Here is a 21,617-nt window from a genome sequence, read left to right on the forward strand (position 1 = left end):
ATTGTTGGATGAAAGGCATTATGTCAATGTTAAGTGGTGGTGGTGCTGGTAAGTATTTAGTAGAGTAACAAGAAGAAAAATTACATTGGATAAATATGCATTCAGCTAGACTTCATTTACCTCTGCTGTGTTATTCACACAAACACAATTGAATAATCTTAGTGTTTTGGCATATATCACAGCTACCAATGTGATATATGCCATCATATGCCAGCAATGCCCCTCTGCCATGTACATTGGCCAAACTGGACAGTCTCTATGCAAAAAAATAAATGGACACAAATCTGACATCAGGAATCATAACATTCAAAAACCATAGGAGAACAATTTAACCTGTCTGGTCACTCAATAACAGACCTGAGGGTGGCAATTTTGCAACAGAAAAGCTTCAAGGAGAAACTGCTGAACTCCAATTGATATGCAAATTAGATACAATCAATTTAGGCTTGAATAGAGACTGGGAATGGCTGAGCCATTACAAACATTGAATCTGTCTCCCATGTAAGTATTCTCACACTTCTTATCAAACTATCTGTACTGGGCTATCTTGATTATCACTTCAGAAGTTTTTTCTCTTACTTAATTGGCCTCCCAGAGTTGGTAAGACAACTCCCACCTTTTCATGCTCTCTGTATGTGTATATATATCTTCTCACTGTATGTTCCATTCTATGCATCCAAAGAAGTGGGCTGTAGCCCAGGAAAGCTTATGCTCAAATTTGTTAGCCTCTAAGGTGTCACAAATACTCCTGTTCTTTTTGCGGATACAGACTAACACGGCTGCTACTCTGAAACTTAGTGTTTTGATAACCTTGCACAGTAACATTGAGGGAAGGATAGCTTAGTGGTTTGAGCATTGGCCAGGGTTGTGAGTTCAATCCTTGAGGGGCCCATTTAGGGATCTGGGGGAAAAAACCCACAACTGTCCAGGTCAGTACTTGGTCCTGCTAGTGAAAGCAGGGGACTGGACTCAATGACCTTTCAAGGTCCCTTCCAGTTCTATGAGATAGGTAGATCTCCATATATTCTATTTATTATTATTTTATCAGTACATTTTGTCAACCTTCAGTCACAGTATCACTGTTCTTTGCACAATGAAGAATATTATCTCATTTTGATGTTTTAATGCTTGGAACTTTAGGAGCTTAATTTTTGTCAGCATTAATTGATCTTATCTTTTCACAAAATGAGGCTAAGATTCCTGTAGGTTTGGAAAATCTGAAATTAGATTTGAGTATGGATTTCAATTGAACTTCTGTGGCTTTGTTTTCCAAAGAAATGCATCCCTTCCCCTAAAGCCATCACACAGATTCACCTTTCCATGTCATAGATAAGAGGTACTTCTAATACTTAATTTTAAGAGCACGTGCTTCCTTTTCAACTTGTGCAGGATGCTAAAGCTTGTTGATTGCAAATAGAACTGGAGATTTCATATAATTTGTCAGCTGGTGTGTTATAGACACTCTCTCCTACCCTTCCCACTCCATGTTAAGAATTTCCAGGTTAAAAATAACTTTCACTAACGCTTTTGTTATAATTTCTATACTACAGTAGTACCTTGTGTGCTATATTACTATTCTGATTTTCTCCAGTATATTAATTAAATTTGTCTTTTGTGTAGTTGGGTAAATTACTATATTTGAATTATACAAATCTTTAAGGTGAACAATTTTAATGGACCTTCCCTTGCTTCTAAGCATAATGCTTTTTGCATTGATTTGAAATTAGTGTTTTAAGAATGCAGCTTAAACTTTTGTATTAACTTTAGTGAGTTCAACCATTTTATAGCTAATTTTATTTGGAGTTTTTTAACTCCATGTATTTTGGAGAAACTGGAGTGGACATAGTTTGAAGCCTTCTAAAGAAACAGTGATTAAAACACATTTTTGTACAATGATCTCTGTGTCAAGGTTAACAATTTTCTTCCTCATTCAAGACAGTTTCACTTTGTTAGGAGAAAGCTTTAATAAACATTTCAGGAAGAGACACAAAGTAGCTGCTGCTTCAGATATGAAAGGTTGTTAATTACTTGGCAATAGTCTAATCTTTTAATGAAAAAGACTTTAATACAGCTGACTGTCTTCATGTCTTGGTAAAACCTTCAAGTGGAAAAATTCCTGATTGCTTTTAGACTAAAAAGAAAGTGTGTGCTTGCGTCTCTCTCACTCTCACACATGGTTCAAAGTAATGGGAGTGCTATTTCCCCAGTTTTCTCTCTTCCTTTTTGGCTCATTTGTTGAAGACTTGCCAGACAAGGGAATCTGATTTGAGAATAGTAGGAAGATCTGATGTCAGATGGGGGAGTTTGTTGGTCTTCCTGCCAGTAAATGAAGCAATAAGTGCACATCTTGAAGGAAGAAAAAGATGGCCCAGCTGTGAGTATCCTATCTATCACTGCATTTCTAGTGGAATGTCCAGGTCTTTTAAGCTTTGTCATTTGGAACGTACCTTCATCAGTCATAAGTAATGTGACCATCCCAAGCTTACGTGGCAAAAACTTTTATGCCACATTATGCAGCCAAATATTTATGCTGAGTGTATATGTACTCACAAACATATGCCTTTTATGCACATTCATATAAATGTGTATAGAGGATACAGGAAATTGTGATGTCAGATATTTTATTGCTTCAGCTTGGAATGGATAAATTACTCACAACTTGTGAGGACACAAATGAGCTATGCACATCAATCAAATGAATTAAAATAAAACATTTTCTTTTCCACCACATCATCACTGGTTTGAGCACCAGACTGGGACTCAGGAGATGTGGGTTATATTCCGAGTCCCACCACTAGCCTGCTGGGTAACTTCAGGCAAGTCACTTCACCTCTATTTTTCAGTTTTCCCATTTGTAAAATGGGAAGAATGATGCTCCTTTGTCAGGCACCTTGGGATCTACTTATGAGAAGTCCTATATGTAAGACCTTGGTATTATGATGGTGGTGATGACTATTTTATTAGGTTTGACTTTTTACAATAAAGCTTTATACTTGCCAGCTTGAATGCCCATTCTTTTTTCTCCTACTGTAACCACAAAGTAAATCATGAATGGGAAAGAAGATTTTAAAAAACTATTTACTTTTTTTTTTTTTTTTAAAGACATTAAAATAAGCTTACACACGAAGATTGTCTCCAAGAGCTAGGAATTATTATTACCCACATATTTTACAAAGGAAAATTAACAATATTTTAATGTTCTTAATCATAGTATGAGGGCTGTTTTTTATATCCTCTCCATCCCGTTAGAATGATTCCAATTGTACAGAACTCTGGGAAAAGAAAATGATGACTAGTCTTAGAAAACTCTCTTAAAAAAACAACACCTATAATGTTGTAATCCCCAGTGCAATATGGTAATTTTTAATGTTCAGTGTCTCTCAGGACCTTTTATGAAAATGTACATTATGCTTCAGTGGAAAGCTTTAGAATCACCCTTTTCTAACAGAGGAATGAAACCAGTTGTAGCCCTAATGGATCATAAGATGTCACATTGCAAATGTTTCAGTGGTCCAGGATTAAATAGTGCCCATCTTGTATCTTAGATCATTGTGATTTTGAAGATAAAGAGATAAAGTCCACATTGGGAGTGTGGGGTAGGAACTTTTTTTACAGGTTGGATCAAGAAAAGTAAAAAGGTGGTCTATTCAGAGTTCTAGTGACTAGTCCAGGGGAGGAGTATTGGTGGTCAAAGCACAGATATTCTAAGCACAATCTAAGATGCATGGTAAATGCCATTTATAACATGGATGTGAAATTTATTCAAGGGTATCTCCACCATGTAGGAGATATAGCACACGTCTACAACAGAACCCAACTAATTCACATTACTGAAAGGAAAACTTAAGGAATAAACAAAATAATACAGCAAGGATACCTCATTTCAAAATAGTTTGTTCATTTGTTATGTCAATTGTGGTTTAGTCTCAATTATTTAATGGTTCTTAGTTTACCAAAACACACACTTTTTAATACATGTTATAAAATAGTGAAATAATAATAAAATGAGACTTCACTATAGCATTTACTAATAAATATTTGCTGAGAAGTGTGAAGAGACACTATGCAGAGTATTTATCAAAATAAGCATTATTTAAGTTTAGTTAAATTTTAAAACGTTATCTACATCTCTCACTTCCCATACATTCTAATGATACAAAACTGAAGAGTATTGTTTTGGTCTAGAACTAGAGATACGTACTTTTATTTATGGAACTAATCACTTTAACTGATGACCATTCTTTGAACTTTGATGTAAAGAAAAGGTAGAAGACTTGACTAATGCTTTTGTCATTGATTGCTCTTCCTTATTTCCTGTCCATATGGTATTGTACATTTCCCAAGAGGCTGTATTTGCTGCTATAACCATGATTGTTATCCATTGATATTAAAATGTGGCAGTATTTACATTTTTAAAATATAGATGGTGAAACTAGTTTTGTAATATCATTAGTGCTGTAAGAATAGCAATAGCATACCATCATATTTGTGGTTGTACTTCTATCTAGACTGTGTTCCTGAAGCTAAAAAAAAAAAAAAGAGAAAAAGAAAACGATAGTACCTATAATGTGATAGTCCATGGCATGGGGGGGCGTTCACCTCGGGCGGTTTGGCTCTCGCTGCAAGCAGCTCCCCATCCCTGCTGTTGCTCATTTGTGGACCCCTAAAAAATTTTGAATAGAGGTGCAGAATCCCTTTGGAAATCTTAGTCATAGTCTGCGGATCCCAGGTTGACAACCACTGTTCTATGATGATCATCTTCGTGGACCCACAGGGGCCTGCGGACCACAGGTTGAAACCACTGGACCAAAGGATCAAGTTGTTAATGATCAGTGACAAAGTTTTGTTTATAATAGACTTAGCACAGATTCACCATTGCTTTGTTAAATTAACTGGAAATTTCTAAAGAGATTGTTATTGTAAACAGAAGCATATAATGCACATAAAACAGATTTATGTGCATCCAACTTTGCAGACAGTAATAAGGCTATAATACCATTGAGGGTTTCTGGAAACATAAACTACATGAGGGAAGCCACACTGATTCACTAATTTTACTATGAGCCTTCAACAGAATTAATTTTCTGTATTATTCTTGTCATATATAACACTTAAAAAGGCTACAGTCGCTGTCTATTTCCATCTCTCTGCTACACGGTGCTCCTTTTGTAACACAAGGGAAAGTACATTAATGTATCCCTAACACCTTCAGTGTCTATAAACTTCAGAGGGAGTGAAATTTTGAAGTTTCTTTCACTAAGAGTTGAAGTTTTTCCTACTTATGCTTGACGTTATGCTTGACGTTAATTGCCTGACTCTTCAGAGGTACCCAGTACCTTCTTCTATCATTGACCTTAATGGGAGCTATGGATACTCAGCCATACAGTTCCTCTCCCTTGTACATCCCATTCCCTTGTCTCTCTTCAAGGACCCCTCTCGTGAGACAATGCTTCTCAAACAGGCCATTGGGCTGTAGAGATGGTCCTACTGCAACATCAGGGACAGGGATTCTACTCCCAGTATTTCCTGGTTTCCAAGACCAAGCGAGGGATGAGACCTATCCTCAGCCTCTGCAATCTCAACAAATAACATCAGATGGAGGAGCCTTCCTACATGCAGTTTTCTAACGTTCTGCTGCACTCTACGTTTTTATCTAGGATCGTTTCCCAGTTTCATCTGAACCAAGTTATATATTTCTTGGTGTTCTTCCTAAGACATTCAAGCCCAGTGGAGCAGCATCTCCCGATTTTGGATGTCAGGTTTTGTCTGGGCAGAACTAAACCTTTGCATTCCTTACTGTGTCTGTTTCATTTGCAGACCAAATGAAGGGTCAAACAATCTCTTAATAGACAATCTCCTGGTGGATAACATCTTGTATCATGTGAGCATACAAAATAGCCCAGGCTATGCCTCCTTATGGGGGTACAAGCTCGTTCCATGAGAGCTCAGGTGATGTCAACAGCATTTCTAAATGACATTTCTGTATTGGACGCTTGTAGGGCAGCCACTTTGTCCTCTGTGCATATTTTCAAACTGCTACACCACTACATCTGCATCCAGATCAGATGCAAAGTTTGGGAAGGCAGTCCTGCAGTCCTCCTTTAAATAGACTCCGAGCCCCATGTTGTGCAATTACTGTTTCTGAATCATCCACATAGAAGACACAGCTTCATCTATTTGAAGAAGAAAAAACAGTTACCTGCCTGTAACTGTTGTTCTTTAAGATGTGATGCAGACATGTATTCTATGATCTGCCCTCCATCCCCTCTGCATTGAGTCTGCACTTCTGACATTTGGTGCAAAGGAACTTAGGGGGTCTGAGTTGTGCCACCCTTATACCGCCAGGGGAGGGACTAGAGCCACAGAGTGACAGCTAGGCAAAGTTCTCCGGCTCTGGTGCGCAGGGTATGCACCCTCATATGAAATACACGCGACTGCATCACCTCTCAAAGAACAACAGTTACGGGTAGGTAACTTTTTTTAAAATGTTGACTCTTTTGTTAACGAATTCTCTAAAAAAATGCTTTAGAGAAATCAAGGCCCATTGGAAAATATTCTTTAATAATTTCTATTCTATAAATCTCACTGCATGATTTTTAAAAATTCTTGGAATAAATAACTTGCATTTTATTTCTTTAAAAATCATCTGATGTCCACTTCAGAAACCAAAATAGTATTTCATCTTTGAAAAGCTCACATTCGAGAAATATTGTTAGTCTTTAATGGTTTCTCTCCTTTCATTAATGACAAATGTTTGCTTTTATATTAGTGGTGGTAGCTGAGTAGCACATATGGTTAAATGAATAATTTAGATGGAAGCCTCGCTTCATATACTGAGCAAATAGCCACAATGCCATAAAATATCTGAGCCTTGAGATAAAATAGAAGTACGTTGTTGTCATGGAGGAGCCATGAATGTCCATTTTCCTATAATGTGAAAAGCATATTGCATCTGATTTATCATGTAAAAAGCTGTCCAAAGACTGAACAAAATCAAGTCTGTTCAGTAGATTGGTTTCTGCTGTACATCACTATGCTGTGTTGCATTCCTACGGAATATAGTGGTAGTTCGTTTGAGGTTATGGTTAAGTCTGTCAGCACTTTTACAATAAAATATCTTTTTGTTTTTTGTAAGGCCTTTGTTTAGCGCTGAATATTTTAGGAAGCTAATTTTTGCACTTATGTCTTCACAACTGCGTAAATATTTATGTAAAAACTTAGCAGACCATAAATATTTGTCATCTAGAGTCTGTGAACTACAAGAAATATTTAATTTCCTAGGACTTTTAGGGTCTGGATTTGGTGTGCATGGCTCCCATAAAATGTTGGATCTGTACGGCCTAAACAATTCTCTAAAAAAAGCTTTGACAACAGAAAGTTAGGTTTTTGGGTCAGCAATTTATTTCCCCCCAAAAGTCTCTAATAGGTAACTACGTAAGAACCCATAACATCAACAATTTTACCCTTGCTATCAGGCAGGAGGATACCAGGTTTAAAAAGTTGTAGTCATTTGTTAGACTAAGATGTCCTAATTTGCTGTAACAAATGTCTCTGCTTGAGAAAATAGTTTGGAGGGAATTTCCCTTCTTCTTTTGGAATTATACCTTGTTGAAAAACTAAAGGGAAAGTAAACTTATGTATTATTGACCACAGTTTTGACCTGGAAAACTATCTAAACTCTGGGCTTACCTCATTCTGTTCCTAGATATGTTGTTTTTTCAGACCCTTTGTATTACAGGGGCATACTTTTGTATACTTGATCATGATTTAAGTCATGCAGTTAACAGTAACTAAAATCTTTACTTGAAACACAATAATTTTGTGTGGATAATTACAAAATCTATCATAGTAGGATTGAATATTGAATTTTATAGTGTATAGCAGTTGTACCCTAAATCTATCTTGATTACAGTACACACTTTATAGATTTTACAGTGTTTCATTCAGTACTTTGCCCATGCTTTGATTCCTCTCCCAATGATAAGTAAACATATTCCTTGTAGCTCAAGACAAGTTTACACCACAGTACACAAGATTTCATTTTCATTTTGTGGGGGTAGTGTCTTAAAGGATCCAAATGCATAGTCACATGTTGCCGTGTGTGTGTGTGTGTGTGTGTGTGTGAGAACATAGGTTCTATATATGCAAGAGAATCATTTTGGGAATTTTTTCTATAAGCTTAATTTTTTATTATTGTATCTATCTTCACCTGTTATGCTCAGGTGCTGTAGCCATGTCTATGGAGAAAAATATAGTCTGAGCAATGATTTTCTGTATGTGATATACATACCTAGCTGCACCTCTATTATACACTATATAAAATAAAGTCTGAAGAATCAATGTGTTCATAGATTCTAAGGTCAAGAGGGACCACCTGTGATCATCTAATCTAACCTCTGCTTAACACTACCCATAGAACTTCCCTAAAACAATTCCTGTTTGAACGAGAGCATATTTTTGAGAAAAACATCCAATCTTGATTTAAAATTGGCAGTGATGGAGACTTCATCACAACCCTTAGGTTTTAATTACTACTTGGCACAATTAGCAGATTATCATTGTGGAAGCCTGTATACCACCTGCTTGTATCCTGCATATTTGTAGCTGGTGCTGTTAGTCACTTTCACTAGCATTAAATTCACTCGCTTTTAAAATGTAGAGAACTTTTAAAGGAAATACTTAGCCTACACTACTTATGTAAATAAATGAACCCTTCATCTGTAGCAGTGTTTCCATCAGTAATGGCATGTTTTTCTGAATTTTCTGACTTCACCATTTAAGCTGTTGAAATAATGGCTCATCACACACATAGTAATAGGTGACTTTACTTGCTGGAAAATATATAAAACATTCCTATATTGAACATGGCTTCATGGGGAATCCAAGTCTTGCTGCTCAGGTGTAGAGATGGAGAATACAATTAAAATGTGAAATTGCTCTGTATCTTATACACAAAATACTTAGATACATAGATCTCTTACCTTGTATCTGTTTAGGAGATTTTGAAGCAGGTTGTGATCTTAGTAGGGAAAATTAGACTAAAATGTTTGCATTCAATAAGAGAGGGAAGTATTTGCATTCAATTGAAGAGCAGGGAAATTCCTTATGTAAAAGAGGAGAGTTCTTGTTTTGTTCTAAACGGTGTGATTTACTACCTCCTAAACAAGAGTGGCGTGATCCTTCTCATAAAAGCTCAGTGTCTGGCTGCAGAAGGATCCTCTGGCTCAGGCACTACTCAAGACCGCTGTAAGCCTGCACTCTGAAGACTCTGTTCCAGGTCTTGGCGTAGGGGGCATGTGCAGGCAGGGCTGGGAGGTGGAAGGGGCATGTCAGGAGCAGAACTGCAGCTCACAATGCTGTGATGATTCTAGGAAGCTAGGGTGGGTGATGTAACTTAGACAGACCTTCAGGACAGTTTATTCCGATGGAAGCCTCTACAGATCCTGGAGCAGCCCAGGATTGAGAGGTCACAAAGATGGCTTAATGCCACCTTAGCTCCCCACCAGCCACCACCTGAGATGAGTTTTGAATTCTGCCTGCTAGATGTATAGGACAGAATTGTACTCTGGTTCCCCATATATTGATCCAGTTAAGTTCTCAAATGCTTTTCTTGACTCTTCTTCGTTGACAAGTCTCTCATTTGATGGGGCCTTCTTCCCTCTCCCACTTTATGTTGCATTTTCACAGGGCTCCGTTGTTGCATCTCTTCTTTTTCTTCCACTGAATTCTTTTCTCATGTTAGCTTGTCTACTCATATGGCTTCAACTGTCTCAAATCTGTCTCTCCACATCTGATCTTGCTCTCCATTCAGCCCCATATATCAGCCTGTTTTTGTGACACCTCCTCCACAATATCTCTAGCTTTTCTCCATCCAAACAGCAAAAACCTCATCCAGCTCTTATGTGAGATTCTGTACTGTGCATCTTAGAGGAGTGAGAGTGGCTGAAGGCTAGAGTGGCTGTAGGCTACTTTTGCACCCTCCCAATTATGGGTTGCTTCAGGGAGCGGCTGCTGATATAACTTAGGCAGCCCTCACCAGTTGCCTATGGGCTCCACACCTTCCTACTTATGATACCACCTCTATGCCCTTCAGAACGGGGGCAACTCCAGGCATCAGTGCAGCAAGTGGTGGTGGGTATGCCGAAGGTGCGGAACCAGCAGATCATCTGCAGAAACGCCACTGAATCCGTGTGACCAGTGGACCACCTGCAAGCGTGCCGCCGAAGGCTGCCTGACTGCCGTGCTTGGGGCAGCAAAAGACATAGAACCGCCCCTGCCTCAGAACACAGCCTGTGACAGTCTTTCTCAAGTCCAGCGGATAGGGAATGCTCCCCCTACCAAATCTTGGACTTTTTAGAGCCCCTTTATGCTGTTCTGGCTCCCTTTACCCAGCATCCAGGGGCAGGAGATTCTCAACCCTTATCTCTCTTCATTATTGCAACATCCTCATCATCATATCTAACTCCAAACTATCATGTTGCTGCTCAAAACATATTCACTGAGAGAACTTTCTGAACTTAATTCATCAGTTTGATTCCCTCTTTGAATTCCTCCACTGCTCCAGCATATCATGTGGATGATTTTTTACCCTCTATCTTCTGTCTTAGGTTTTTATAATGCTGCCCATCACCATAGTATCTGATCACCTTCCATGTAATATTGACAGTAAAAGCCAAGCCCTTAGGGGACTTTCTAGAGTCTTAACCCTCAATGGGTATTTCTGGAGTGGAAAGGGTAGCATTTGATACATGTTATTTTCACTAACCCTGCCACATTCTGAATTGCATTGTACTCCAGTTCCCTTCCTCCATCATTGCTTCATTAGCAGGCTTCAGTTGTTGGTCCAGAGAATTTCACATGATGCCAATTTTTCATTCCTCAAGAGCATGCGTATCACCTTCAGAACATGTCAGTAGCATATGCTCAGTAAGAAGACTTGCAGACTGCTTTCATTTATAGATTTGTGTGCCAAAACAGAAGGCCTTTGCCTCCAAGACAGACTTTTTAAGAAAAAGTGGTATTTTTCATTTCTTTGTTTACCTAGTTGAGATGGGAAATTGCTTAATAACACTGCACATTGAATGTACTTCAATTGTTAATGCATTATTTCACAGCGTAATCACTCACTGTACATTTTCCTAACTGTTAGAGGACAGAAGTAGGTGGCTGTGAGAACCATTTTTTGAATTTTTTTACTTTTTTGCCTGCAAACTCTGTCACACAATATAACATTGTCATGGTTTCTTGCATTTTCATTGCCTTTACTTAGAAAAAGTCAATGAAGTTGATACAGGCTTTAGACATTTAAAGATGTGATATTTCAGGAAATCAGACATATGATAGTACACTGTTTTATATCAGATTGTACTGCTGTGTGAAAAACCAAGTGATCATTCACTAAAATGAGATATATTGTCAACTTTTGCATGAGCATTTATCACACAAGTACACAGAAATCTGGGATTTTGCATATGTAGATAGGCACTTATCTAGCGAGGATGTTGGGGGGAATATTTACATACATTCTGCTCATGAAATGTATGCAAATGTAGAAATACAAATGAGCACTATTATTTAAAACTCCCTAAAATTTTTTTTTTCTTATTGTGCACAAGTGTGGGAACCATTCAAGGTAAAGTGGCCTATTAACATCACTCCAGTCATATGGGGGGTGGGTAGGGGAGGTAGTTGGAGGGAGGATGTTAGTGGATTGTTGTAATAAGCCACAAATCCAGTGTCTATTCAGTCCATGATTTGTAGTATCTAGCAAAGTTACGAATTTAACCTCCTAGCCTTGTCTTTTGAAAATATTGTGTAGGTTTACTTTGAGGATGAGGACTTTTTTGCTTTTATGAAAAATCGTTTACCTATAACTTTGCTACACACTAAATATCATGGACTGAATAGAGACACTATTTATGGCTTATTGCAACAATCTACAGCCCACTAACACTCCCCCCTACCCCAACTGCTTTACTATCTCCCTCCTTCTTTCCCCCCTTATGACTGCCGGGGCATAAAAAGGGCATTTCACCTTGAATGATCCCTTGAAATATGGGTTAACTACTTATGCTAAACAATCTGTTCCACCTTGTGTTTATATGTGACACTCTTAATGCCTTTCCCAGACCTGAAGCAGAGCTCTATGTAAGCTTGAAAGTTCGTATCTAGCACCAACAGAAGTTGGTCCTGTAAAGGATATCTCACCCACCTTGTGTGTGTCTAAAATAAATGAATAAATAAATCTGTCCATCTGTGAAGTTAGTGGTGTTTTCACTGAAACACCTAAACTGCTTGTGCTTGTGCAAAATACACACACACACACACTCATTCTCTACATATTTTTTCAATTTTGAAAATATTCTCTAGCAGTAATCTCCATTTTAAGTATAAAGAATATTTCTCCTTGTACCAAATCCCTTGAAAACAGATGAAACATTGAGTGCAAGATAACTTTTTAAAAAAACTATGCACTGTATATGAGATAAACAGCTTTAGTGGCACAGATGGATGCTCTCCTGTTGTCAGTGAATGGAGAGCAGATGTTCATTCTTATTCTCCTGTGCTGCATTGTGGTATTTTATATGGTCAACCATAAGATATTGTTGTCCTGCCTAAGAGAGGTGACAGACCCAGAGGAATGCACTGAAATAGAAGTTTAAGTTCTTCCTGAAAGGATAGACCCAAAACATAGTGCCAAGAAAACTGCACCTTCATCAACAGGCCTTTTAATTGTGGAGTATCACAGGATTAATTTTTTTTCTGGTCCTGTTCAACATCTACATGCAACTACTTGGGTGAACTGGTAAGATGACATGGACTCAAGTGCCAGACAGCTCTACTTATTCTCTGACACATACAGCTGTAGCGCAGCCACCATAATGGCTCAGTGCTAGGATGAGATCAGCTCATGGCTGAAGAATAGCTGGTTGAAGCTAAACCAGAGCAAGGGTTATGTGCAGAGAGGAAAGCACTTCTGGAAGGTAGTAGCTACAGTGCAATTTCATTGCTTGAAGGCATGCACCTACAACTGATCCATTCAGTCCCTAGTTTAGGAATGTCCTGGTTTCCTCACTGATGCTGAGCTGTCATGTAATATCTGAAAGTTAATGCTTTCTGCCATATTACGTTGGCAAGGAGACTCCAATTTATACTGGCAGACGATAACTTGGCTATATGTGACTTAATCTCCTCCTGTCCGGGCTACAGCAATGCAGTATTCTTGCGCAGTGAACTTAATCTAGGGATAACCGTCAGGAAGATGCATTTCAAAGGGCAACTGAACTATAAAAATGAAGGCAAAAACACTCCAAGTTTTCTCTCCCTATCTGTGTGTCTCTTTCACCCAAGAAGAGAGCAGCCTTTGTATTTTGGGAACAGATTCTGGCCTGAGAATTTGGTCAGCAGTGTTACTGGGAACATGTGGTAAGGCAATTCACCATGAACAAAGTCTAGTTTAAGTTTTCGTACTGGGAAGAGTTTTATCTTGAAGTCATTTCTGACTTTAATGCGTTATACTTGTGCTCACTTAAAATCTCTGTTGTTTAAAAAAAAAAAACTTGTTTTATTCTCTGGTCTAATCAAAACTAATCCAGTGTTGTGTTTAAACTGAATTGTGTGGGTAACTCCATTTAAAATAGCCAACTGTTGGATATTGGTCCCTTTAGCAGAACAGTGGGCCTGAAATAGCTGCACTGCCCAAGAGAGGACTGGACAGTACAGTGCACAGGTTTTGGGGGAAAATTCAGGACTGGGTGTGTGTGTCGGGGGGGTCACCCTGCAAGTGGTAACCAAGGTTGGGGGGAACCAGAGTGCAATTGGAGCCTGCTGGCAGGGTGTTGCTATACAGAAGAGACACTCAGGGTGTGACCTGCATGCTGTGAGGGGCTCAGGTTGGGAGTTACAGCAGCAAAGCATTGTGAGACACCCCAGGTTGCAGAGCAAGGGTGACATAGACCCTCAGTGGTCTGGATCACACCCTGGAATATCATAATTGGATTTTTTGAAAATGTTTTTTCAGTTTTTCTGAAACTGAGAAAAATGTGCCTGTTTCCAGTTGTATGTGAAAAGAAAGGTATATATTTACAGAAGCAAGTACCATATATACTCGTTCATTAGCCTGTTCGTTTATAAGCCGACCCTCCAAAATGGATAGGTAAAAATAGCAAAAACTGTATGACCCTTTCATAAGCCGACCCTATATTTCAGGGGTTGGAAAACTTTGGCTCCCGGCCCATCAGGGTAAGCCGCTGGTGGGTCAGGACATTTTGTTTACTTGGAGAGTCTGCAGGCATGGAGCCCCTCAGCTCCCTGTGGCCACAGTTCACCGTTCCCAGCCAAAATGACAGTGTATTAGATATTCAATTCAATGATTCCACAGAGTTTAAAATAATCAGATTTTGTTGTAGACCCGTTTATAAGCTGAGCCCCACTCTTTGAGTTACTTTTTTTTACCAAAAATATTCGGTTTATGAACGTGTATATAGAGTAAGTTATTTTATTCCAATGTCTCCTTTTCAATGATAATGTAATAAAACCAGAGCAATGCAGATATTTTGAAATAAAAAGGTAGTATTATGGCACTGCAGGTTTTGGCTGTTTCAGAACCTACAAGATGAATCCAGTTGACTAAAAGCTGTGGTAAAATTAAGTGGTATTAAAGACAGACAGGGGGAAATATAGATTTCACAGATCCTGCAGCTTCCTGTAGCAATTTGGAAAACTGAAAATATGCTCACTTGCATGAGTGTTCTCCCAATCTAATTTGAATCATAGAGTATCAGGGATGGAAGGGAGATCATCTAGTCTAACCTGCTGCTCAAAGCAGGACCCCAGACAGCATTTTACCCAGACCCCCAACTGGCCCCCTCAAGGATTGAACTCACAACCCTGGGTTTAGCAGACCAATGCTCAAATCACTGAGCTATTCTCCCTTCCTCCACTTTTTGTAGGACAACTCACTAGTACTACTTTATCATAATTCTGATTTTAAAAAGTAAATGACAGGCATATTGTAAATATATTACATGATCTTTTTTAATCAAATTATTTTAAATCCATCTAACAGGTGAAGATCCAGTGTCTCTTGATGCTACAAGTTTTTTATCAATATTTATAAATATAACTCTGAATCCGTAACATTTGTATAGTACCACCCTTTAATTAATTGGATGCATAAAATATTCTACCCTATGTAAATAAATGTGTTGCTCATTCTTACTTAGACTGTAATCTCTATTTTGGGCTTGGCTACACTCGAAACTTCAAAGCGCTGCCGCGGGAGTGCTGCCGCAGCAGCGCTTTGGAGTGTGAGTGTGGTCGCAGGGCCAGCGCTGGGAGAGAGTTCTCCCAGCGCTGCGAGAGAGTTCTCCCAGCGCTGCACGTACTCCACCTCCCCATGGGGATTAGTTTGTAGCGCTGGGAGCCGTGTTTTTTTCACACCCCTGAGCAAGAAAGTTGCCGCTCTGTAAAGCGCCAGTGTAACCAATGCCTTTGTGTCAGGGATTTGTTTTTCATTACATGTGCCTACAGTCCTCAACAGAATGGGGCCCTGATTCTAGGAGGGAGTCTCTACAGACTGCTTCAATCCAAATTATAATGCACCTCTTTACTCAACAGATTTTTTTAAAATGGAACCACAGAACCAATATGGGGGACATATCTGAGGATTTCAGTTACATTGGGAAAATTCTTCTGAATTAACAAAGAATATAGAAAATGTACTTACACGCACACTTGGAATCTTGGATCTTAAAAAACCCAATCCTGTCACAAGTTTCATAGTGGTCCTCTAATGAACTGAGAAATAATAACATGAGTTTTTAAAACAAATCTAGTATCCGTGGCTATTACAGTGGCATAAAATAGATTACAGTAGCTATTTCATTGAACTCTAAGTGGGCCAGATCCTGCAAATGCTTACTGCTAAGAGTAGTTCCACTGATTTCAGTCGGAAGTGTTTGCAAGATTGAGCCCTACATTAAAAACAGTTACATTTTGAAGAGCTTCTTCTATTTTAATTATCAGGAATGTGTATGGCACTCTTTGTATATTTAGTTCAATTAAAAATAGTAAAAAATATTTAACAGCCAAAAACTTAGCAGAGATGTTTTGTATAAAATTATTCTTGAATAAAATGAATGTATTTGTAAACAAGAATCCTTCAGTCCTCACTTTGCAATTTGGAAAGTAATAGTTTTTCTCTTCATTTACTGGTTAGCCGGCTAGCATAACCCATTTGTCATTTTATGCCTCTTTTTTGTGGTGGTGTGGTGTACATCTTGTGTGTTTGTTTTTAAAGAGATTGACCTTGAATTTATAGGATCCTTCCTGTTCTGTCATGTCAAATCTAAAATCTGTTAGAGTTTGGGTGAGCTTGATCCAAGTTAACATTTTCTCCAAATGTGCCTTACAAAATGAAGGCTGAATCAAATGTTTAGCAAAAGCTTTATTCAGTAACTTGTGTTCAAAGCAGATTTATACATGTTAGATTATTTTTTCCTTCTGTTCACAGCTTCCAGCAGACCTTTCCAAGATGCATCTTACAGACAATCCACATCCACAGGTGACTCATGTCCCTTCCAGCCAGTCTGGGTGTAGCATTGCCAGTGACTCTGGAAGCAGCAGCTTATCAGATATCTACCAGGTAAAACTGCAGAAGTTCCTTGTTTTTTGCAGGGAGGGAACATTTGTATTGTAACGTTCTGCATTTTCCCTTTTAAATATTTAAAAGAGTAAAATAGTACCTCATTAGTGCCACTTTCACTTCCATGTAATACGTTTAAGCAAGTACTGTAGGTTTGATGTTGGGTGCATGTCTGATTTTTCAGGTCAGTGCAGAATTTTATCTAAACCTATTACATTTTGGCACAGTTTTTTTTTTTTTTTAAATCTTTAATCAATCAATATGCATTGACATTTTTTTCTTCATTTTACACTGCTATTCTTTGTGCATCTCACCTGCTTTTCTTCCCTCACTGCCACCTCCTTTGGCAATGAGCTAGGTGAAACTGATCATTGGAAGTGGTATGCAGTGTAGTTGTAGCTATGTCAGTCCCAGGATATTAGAAAGACAAGATGAGTGAAAGAATATTATAATTAGACCAACTTCTGATGTGAGAGAGACCCCCTTTTGAGACACACAGAGCTCTTCTTCAGGTCTGGGAAAGGTACTCCCACGTCACAGCAAAATACTACTTATGCTAAACAATCTGTTCCACCTTGTACTCCTAGTGTCACAGCAAAATGCCTTTCCTAGACCAGAAGAGCAGCTCTGTGTGGCTTGAAAGCTTGCCTTTCTCATCATCAGAAGTTGGTCAAATAAAATATATTACCTCCCCCACCTTGTCTCCATAAGAAGTAGTGACAGAGAGAGAGCAGCATAAGATTAGCAATTGTTTTCACTTATTTTTATAAGAGTAAAATAAAGTCCAGGTTTGTATTAGTTAAAAAATGTGTTGTTGTGAAAAACAAGAGTGGAATTAAGATGCAGGGTGAAATATAGTTAGGAGTCGATGCACAGCCCTGAACACCACTTAACACATGCCTTGTATGCGACCTGCATACAAAGAATTGTATATAAGCATTTCTTCCGTCTTTATTATCCATAAAAAGCTTCATGGTTTTTTTTCCTCCTGCTGCTAGGTTTTTCCCTAAGCTTAAAAATATTAGGAATGTCAAATCTTATCTTTCCTATTTTTTCCTTGAATTCTTTTTGGAGGACCAGAGACAGTGCATTGGGAACTTTGTTGGCACTTGATCAAAGAGGCAGGAGTGTTTTAATCTTTAGAGAAGAGATATTTTCTTCTAACTGTCTTTTTTTTAAACTTTTGGATGAATTCATATTAACAAAATCAAGCAAGAGAACCATGTTTAAACAGCATGAATAAAAATAACTTTTACTTTAATTTAATCTGGGTTCATTTACTTGGTACTCGTGATATCAATTTATTTGTTCTTCAGAGATCGATAGTCTTCAGGGAGAAAACAAGTGGACCTGAATTTAGAGTTTTAAAAACAAACAGGAAAAAGTTTTTGCATTTTGTGTATTTGTGTCCGGGGCGATATTCATATTTTCTTTCAACATCAGGATGATGATGCAGCAGGGGCACTACCTCTCCATTCTTCCTCATTTTCAGGTCACAAAGGTGACCTTTAGAGTCTTGTCATTTCCTTCAGTGGGCCTGAACGTCATCAGGTGCTTGATCTTATGTAAATTATACACATTCCTCGAGAGTGATTTTTAATAGTTATTCTATGTGAATGACATATTCTATTCTCAAAATATATTCAGACTAAATTACCAGCTCCATGCTAGACAAAATGAAGTCATTTTCAGTAGTAGAATATAAGGGTTCCAGTATTGCTTGGCAGGAATGGAAGGTGAATAAGCTCTAAGCAGTGCATTATGGATTAATCTATATACTTGTACGTGTTTTGACCAATAATCATGTGTTGTCAATTGAAGCTGTTTGTACAGTGTCTCAGTTATGGGGCTAGCTGCACTTCTGTCCCCAAGGTATTGAGCTTTTTGAAATCAATATATTTGAAAATGTGGAAATCATACACAAATATTTATATAAATGGTATTCTATTATTAACAGTGAGATTAATTGTGATTAATTTTTTAATCTCTTGAGAGCCCTAGTTTGTAGATTAACATGTACCATCTAAATTATTAAAATTTGCTAACATCATCTGATGAATAAAAAATTATATGTTAGAATAACACAGGAATTAATAATTGAGTAGCATACTCAGATAATGCTTTAGTATGGAAACTATTTTTGTATAATCATTTATTAATTTAATTAATCCAGATTACCCTGTCAGATCCAAGCAGAGTAGGGACTCTCTGTGTAGAGATCATCCTTCCTGCATGGAAGTGACTCTCTGTGACACCATTCTACCTACTCCAGACCCTAGAGAGGGCATATGAATCCGGGAACCTTGCAGGCTGCAATAGGCAGGCCAGAGTAGTGTCACATCTTCTGTCCCTACAGAGATACTTCAGACAAGATAATATATTCTCAGTCTGCATTGTTCTATCCTCAGAACCCATGCTGGTGGAGGGCATGGTGATTTGGAGGCCTAGGTCTCTCTTGTAATTCCTTTAAGGGTCTGGCATTTGGATATCTATCATGTGGCTTATCCTACTGGGAGTATGCTCCACCCCGTCATAGAACTGTTTTTCTCCCTCCTGTGGGTTTAACCTATAGGTAGAGATGATTGGGATCATTATTTATATTGTTTTTCTGTGGTGTGGTAGAATCCACAATGTATTAACTGTAGCACTGTGCACCTATATAGGATAACACAGTCCTGTTCCCAAAGCACTTAGGCTTAGATCCTGAAAGATTTTTTAGGCACCTAACTCCCATTGATTTCATTGGGAGTTAGGGGCCTAAATACCTTTTGAGGTTCTGGGCCTTACAGTCTAGGAAGACAACTAACAGACAAAGGGTGAGAGTGAGCAGGAAACAAAATGTCTGCATTTGGGTTTTATTTTAATTTTGTATCAGATATGTTCACGTCTTATTTAAGTATGTATTTTTACTTGGCTAGTTTCTTGTGGGTATTATAAACATAGAAATGTCTATCAAGAGATTCTGGTTCTCTTTGCAGAGTTTGTAGGCGGTTGATCATTCCAACTTAAACTTATAAACCCATAGCAATATTTTCACTGTTTTTATAAAATTCTACTGATATATGAATATAACATTACGTAATATTTTAGTTGTGTAGCATTTCGTAGTATTGTGTAATGCATCAGTCTGTGCACAGTGCTCATACAGTATGGGATAGTATGTTGAAATTACAAAGAATCTATTGCTTTCATTATTTAAAATGTGGCCAGAACATAAGAATGGCCATACTAGGTCAGACCAAAGGTCCATCCAGCCCAGTATCCTGTCTACCAACAGTGAACAATGCCAGATGCCACAGAGGCAGTGAACCTAACAGGTAATGATCAAGTGATCTCTCTCCTGACATCCATCTCCACTCTCTGACAAATAGAGGCTAGGGACATTGCTAATAGCCATTAACGGACTTAACCTCCATGAATTTATTTAGTTCTCTTTTAAACCCTGTTATAGTCCTAGGCTTCACAGCTTCCTCAGGTAAGGAGTTCCACAGGCTGACTGTGCGCTGTGTGAAGAACTTCCTTTTATTTATTTTAAATCTGCTGCCCATTAATCTCATTTGGTGGCCCCTAGTTCTTATATTATAGGATCAAGTAAATAACTTCTTATTCACTTTCTCCACACCTCTCATGATTTTATATACCTCTATCATATTCCCCCTTAGTCTCCTCTTTTCCAAGCTGAAAAGTCCTAGCCTCTTTAATCTCTCCTCATATGGGACCCTGAGAAGAACCTTCTCTGAACCTTTTCTAATGCCAGTATATCTTTTTTGAGATGAGGAGACCAGATCTGTATGTGGTATTCAAGATGTGAGCATATCATGGATTTATATAAGGGCAATAAGATATTCTCTGTCTTATTTGGGGGAGGGATAGTTCAGTGGTTTGAGTATTGGCCTGCTAAACCCAGGGTTGTGAGTTCAATCCTTGATGGGGTCTGGGGCAAAATCAGTACTTGATCCTCCTAGTGAAGGCAGGGGGCTGGACTCAATGATCTTTCAGCATCCCTTCCAGCTCTATGAGATAAGAATATCTCCTTATATTTATTATTCCTTTTTTGAATGATTCCTAACATCCTGTTTGCTTTTTTGATTGCCTCTGTGCACTGCGTGGACGTCTTCAGAGAACTATCCACGATGACTCCAAGATCTCTTTCCTGATTAGTTGTAGCTAAATTAATCCCCATCATATTGTATGTATAGTTGGGGTTATTTTTTCCAATGTGCATTACTTTACTTTATCCACATTAAATTTCATTTCCCATTTTGTTGCCCAATCACTTAGTTTTGTGAGATCTTTTTGAAGGTCTTCACAGTCTGCTTTGACCTTAACTATCTTGAGCAGTTTAGTATCATCTGCAAACTTTGCCACCTCACTGTTTGCCCCTTTCTCCAGATCATTTATGAATAAGTTGGATAGGATTGGTCCTAGGATTGACCCTTGGGGATCACCACTAGTTACCCCTCTCCATTCTGAAAATTTACCATTTATTACTCTCCTTTGTTCCCTGTCTTTTAACCAGTTCTCAATCCATGAAAGGATGTTCCCTCTTATCCCATGACAACTTATTTTACGTAAGAGCCTTTGGTGAGGGACCTTGTCAAAGGCTTTTTGGAAATCTAAGTACACTATATCCACTAGATCCCCCTTGTCCTCATGTTTGTTGACCCCTTCAAAGAACTCTAATAGATTAGTAAAACATGATTTCCCTTTACAGAAACCATGCTGACTTTTGCCCAACAATTTATGTTCTTCTATGTGTCTGATAATTTTATTCTTTAGTATTGTTTCAATTAACTTGCCCAGTACTGACTTTGGACTTACTGGTCTGTAATTGCAGGGATCCCCTCTAGAGCCCATTTTAAATATTGGCATTATGTTAGCTATTTTCCAGTCACTGGGTATATAAACTGTTTTAAAGGACAGGTTACAAACCATAGTTAATAGTTCCGCAATTTCACATTTGAGTTCTTTC

The 21,617-nt window shown here is 38.3% G+C and overlaps 1 protein-coding gene across 13 annotated transcripts in view; it reads left to right on the top strand.

The window, feature by feature from the left end:
- The window catches only part of RAPGEF6 (Rap guanine nucleotide exchange factor 6), a 245,444-nt gene that overhangs the window by 143,435 nt on the left and 80,392 nt on the right, over positions 1-21,617 (top strand). For all 13 annotated transcript variants that reach the window (XM_032769149.2, XM_032769151.2, XM_032769152.2 and 10 more), the window contains one exon: positions 16,514-16,645. In XM_032769149.2, the coding sequence (XP_032625040.1) occupies positions 16,514-16,645 (132 nt within the window). The remainder of the gene's footprint in view (positions 1-16,513; positions 16,646-21,617) is intronic.

Source organism: Chelonoidis abingdonii, chromosome 7 (assembly GCF_003597395.2).
Source record: "Chelonoidis abingdonii isolate Lonesome George chromosome 7, CheloAbing_2.0, whole genome shotgun sequence".
Taxonomy (NCBI): domain Eukaryota; kingdom Metazoa; phylum Chordata; order Testudines; family Testudinidae; genus Chelonoidis; species Chelonoidis abingdonii.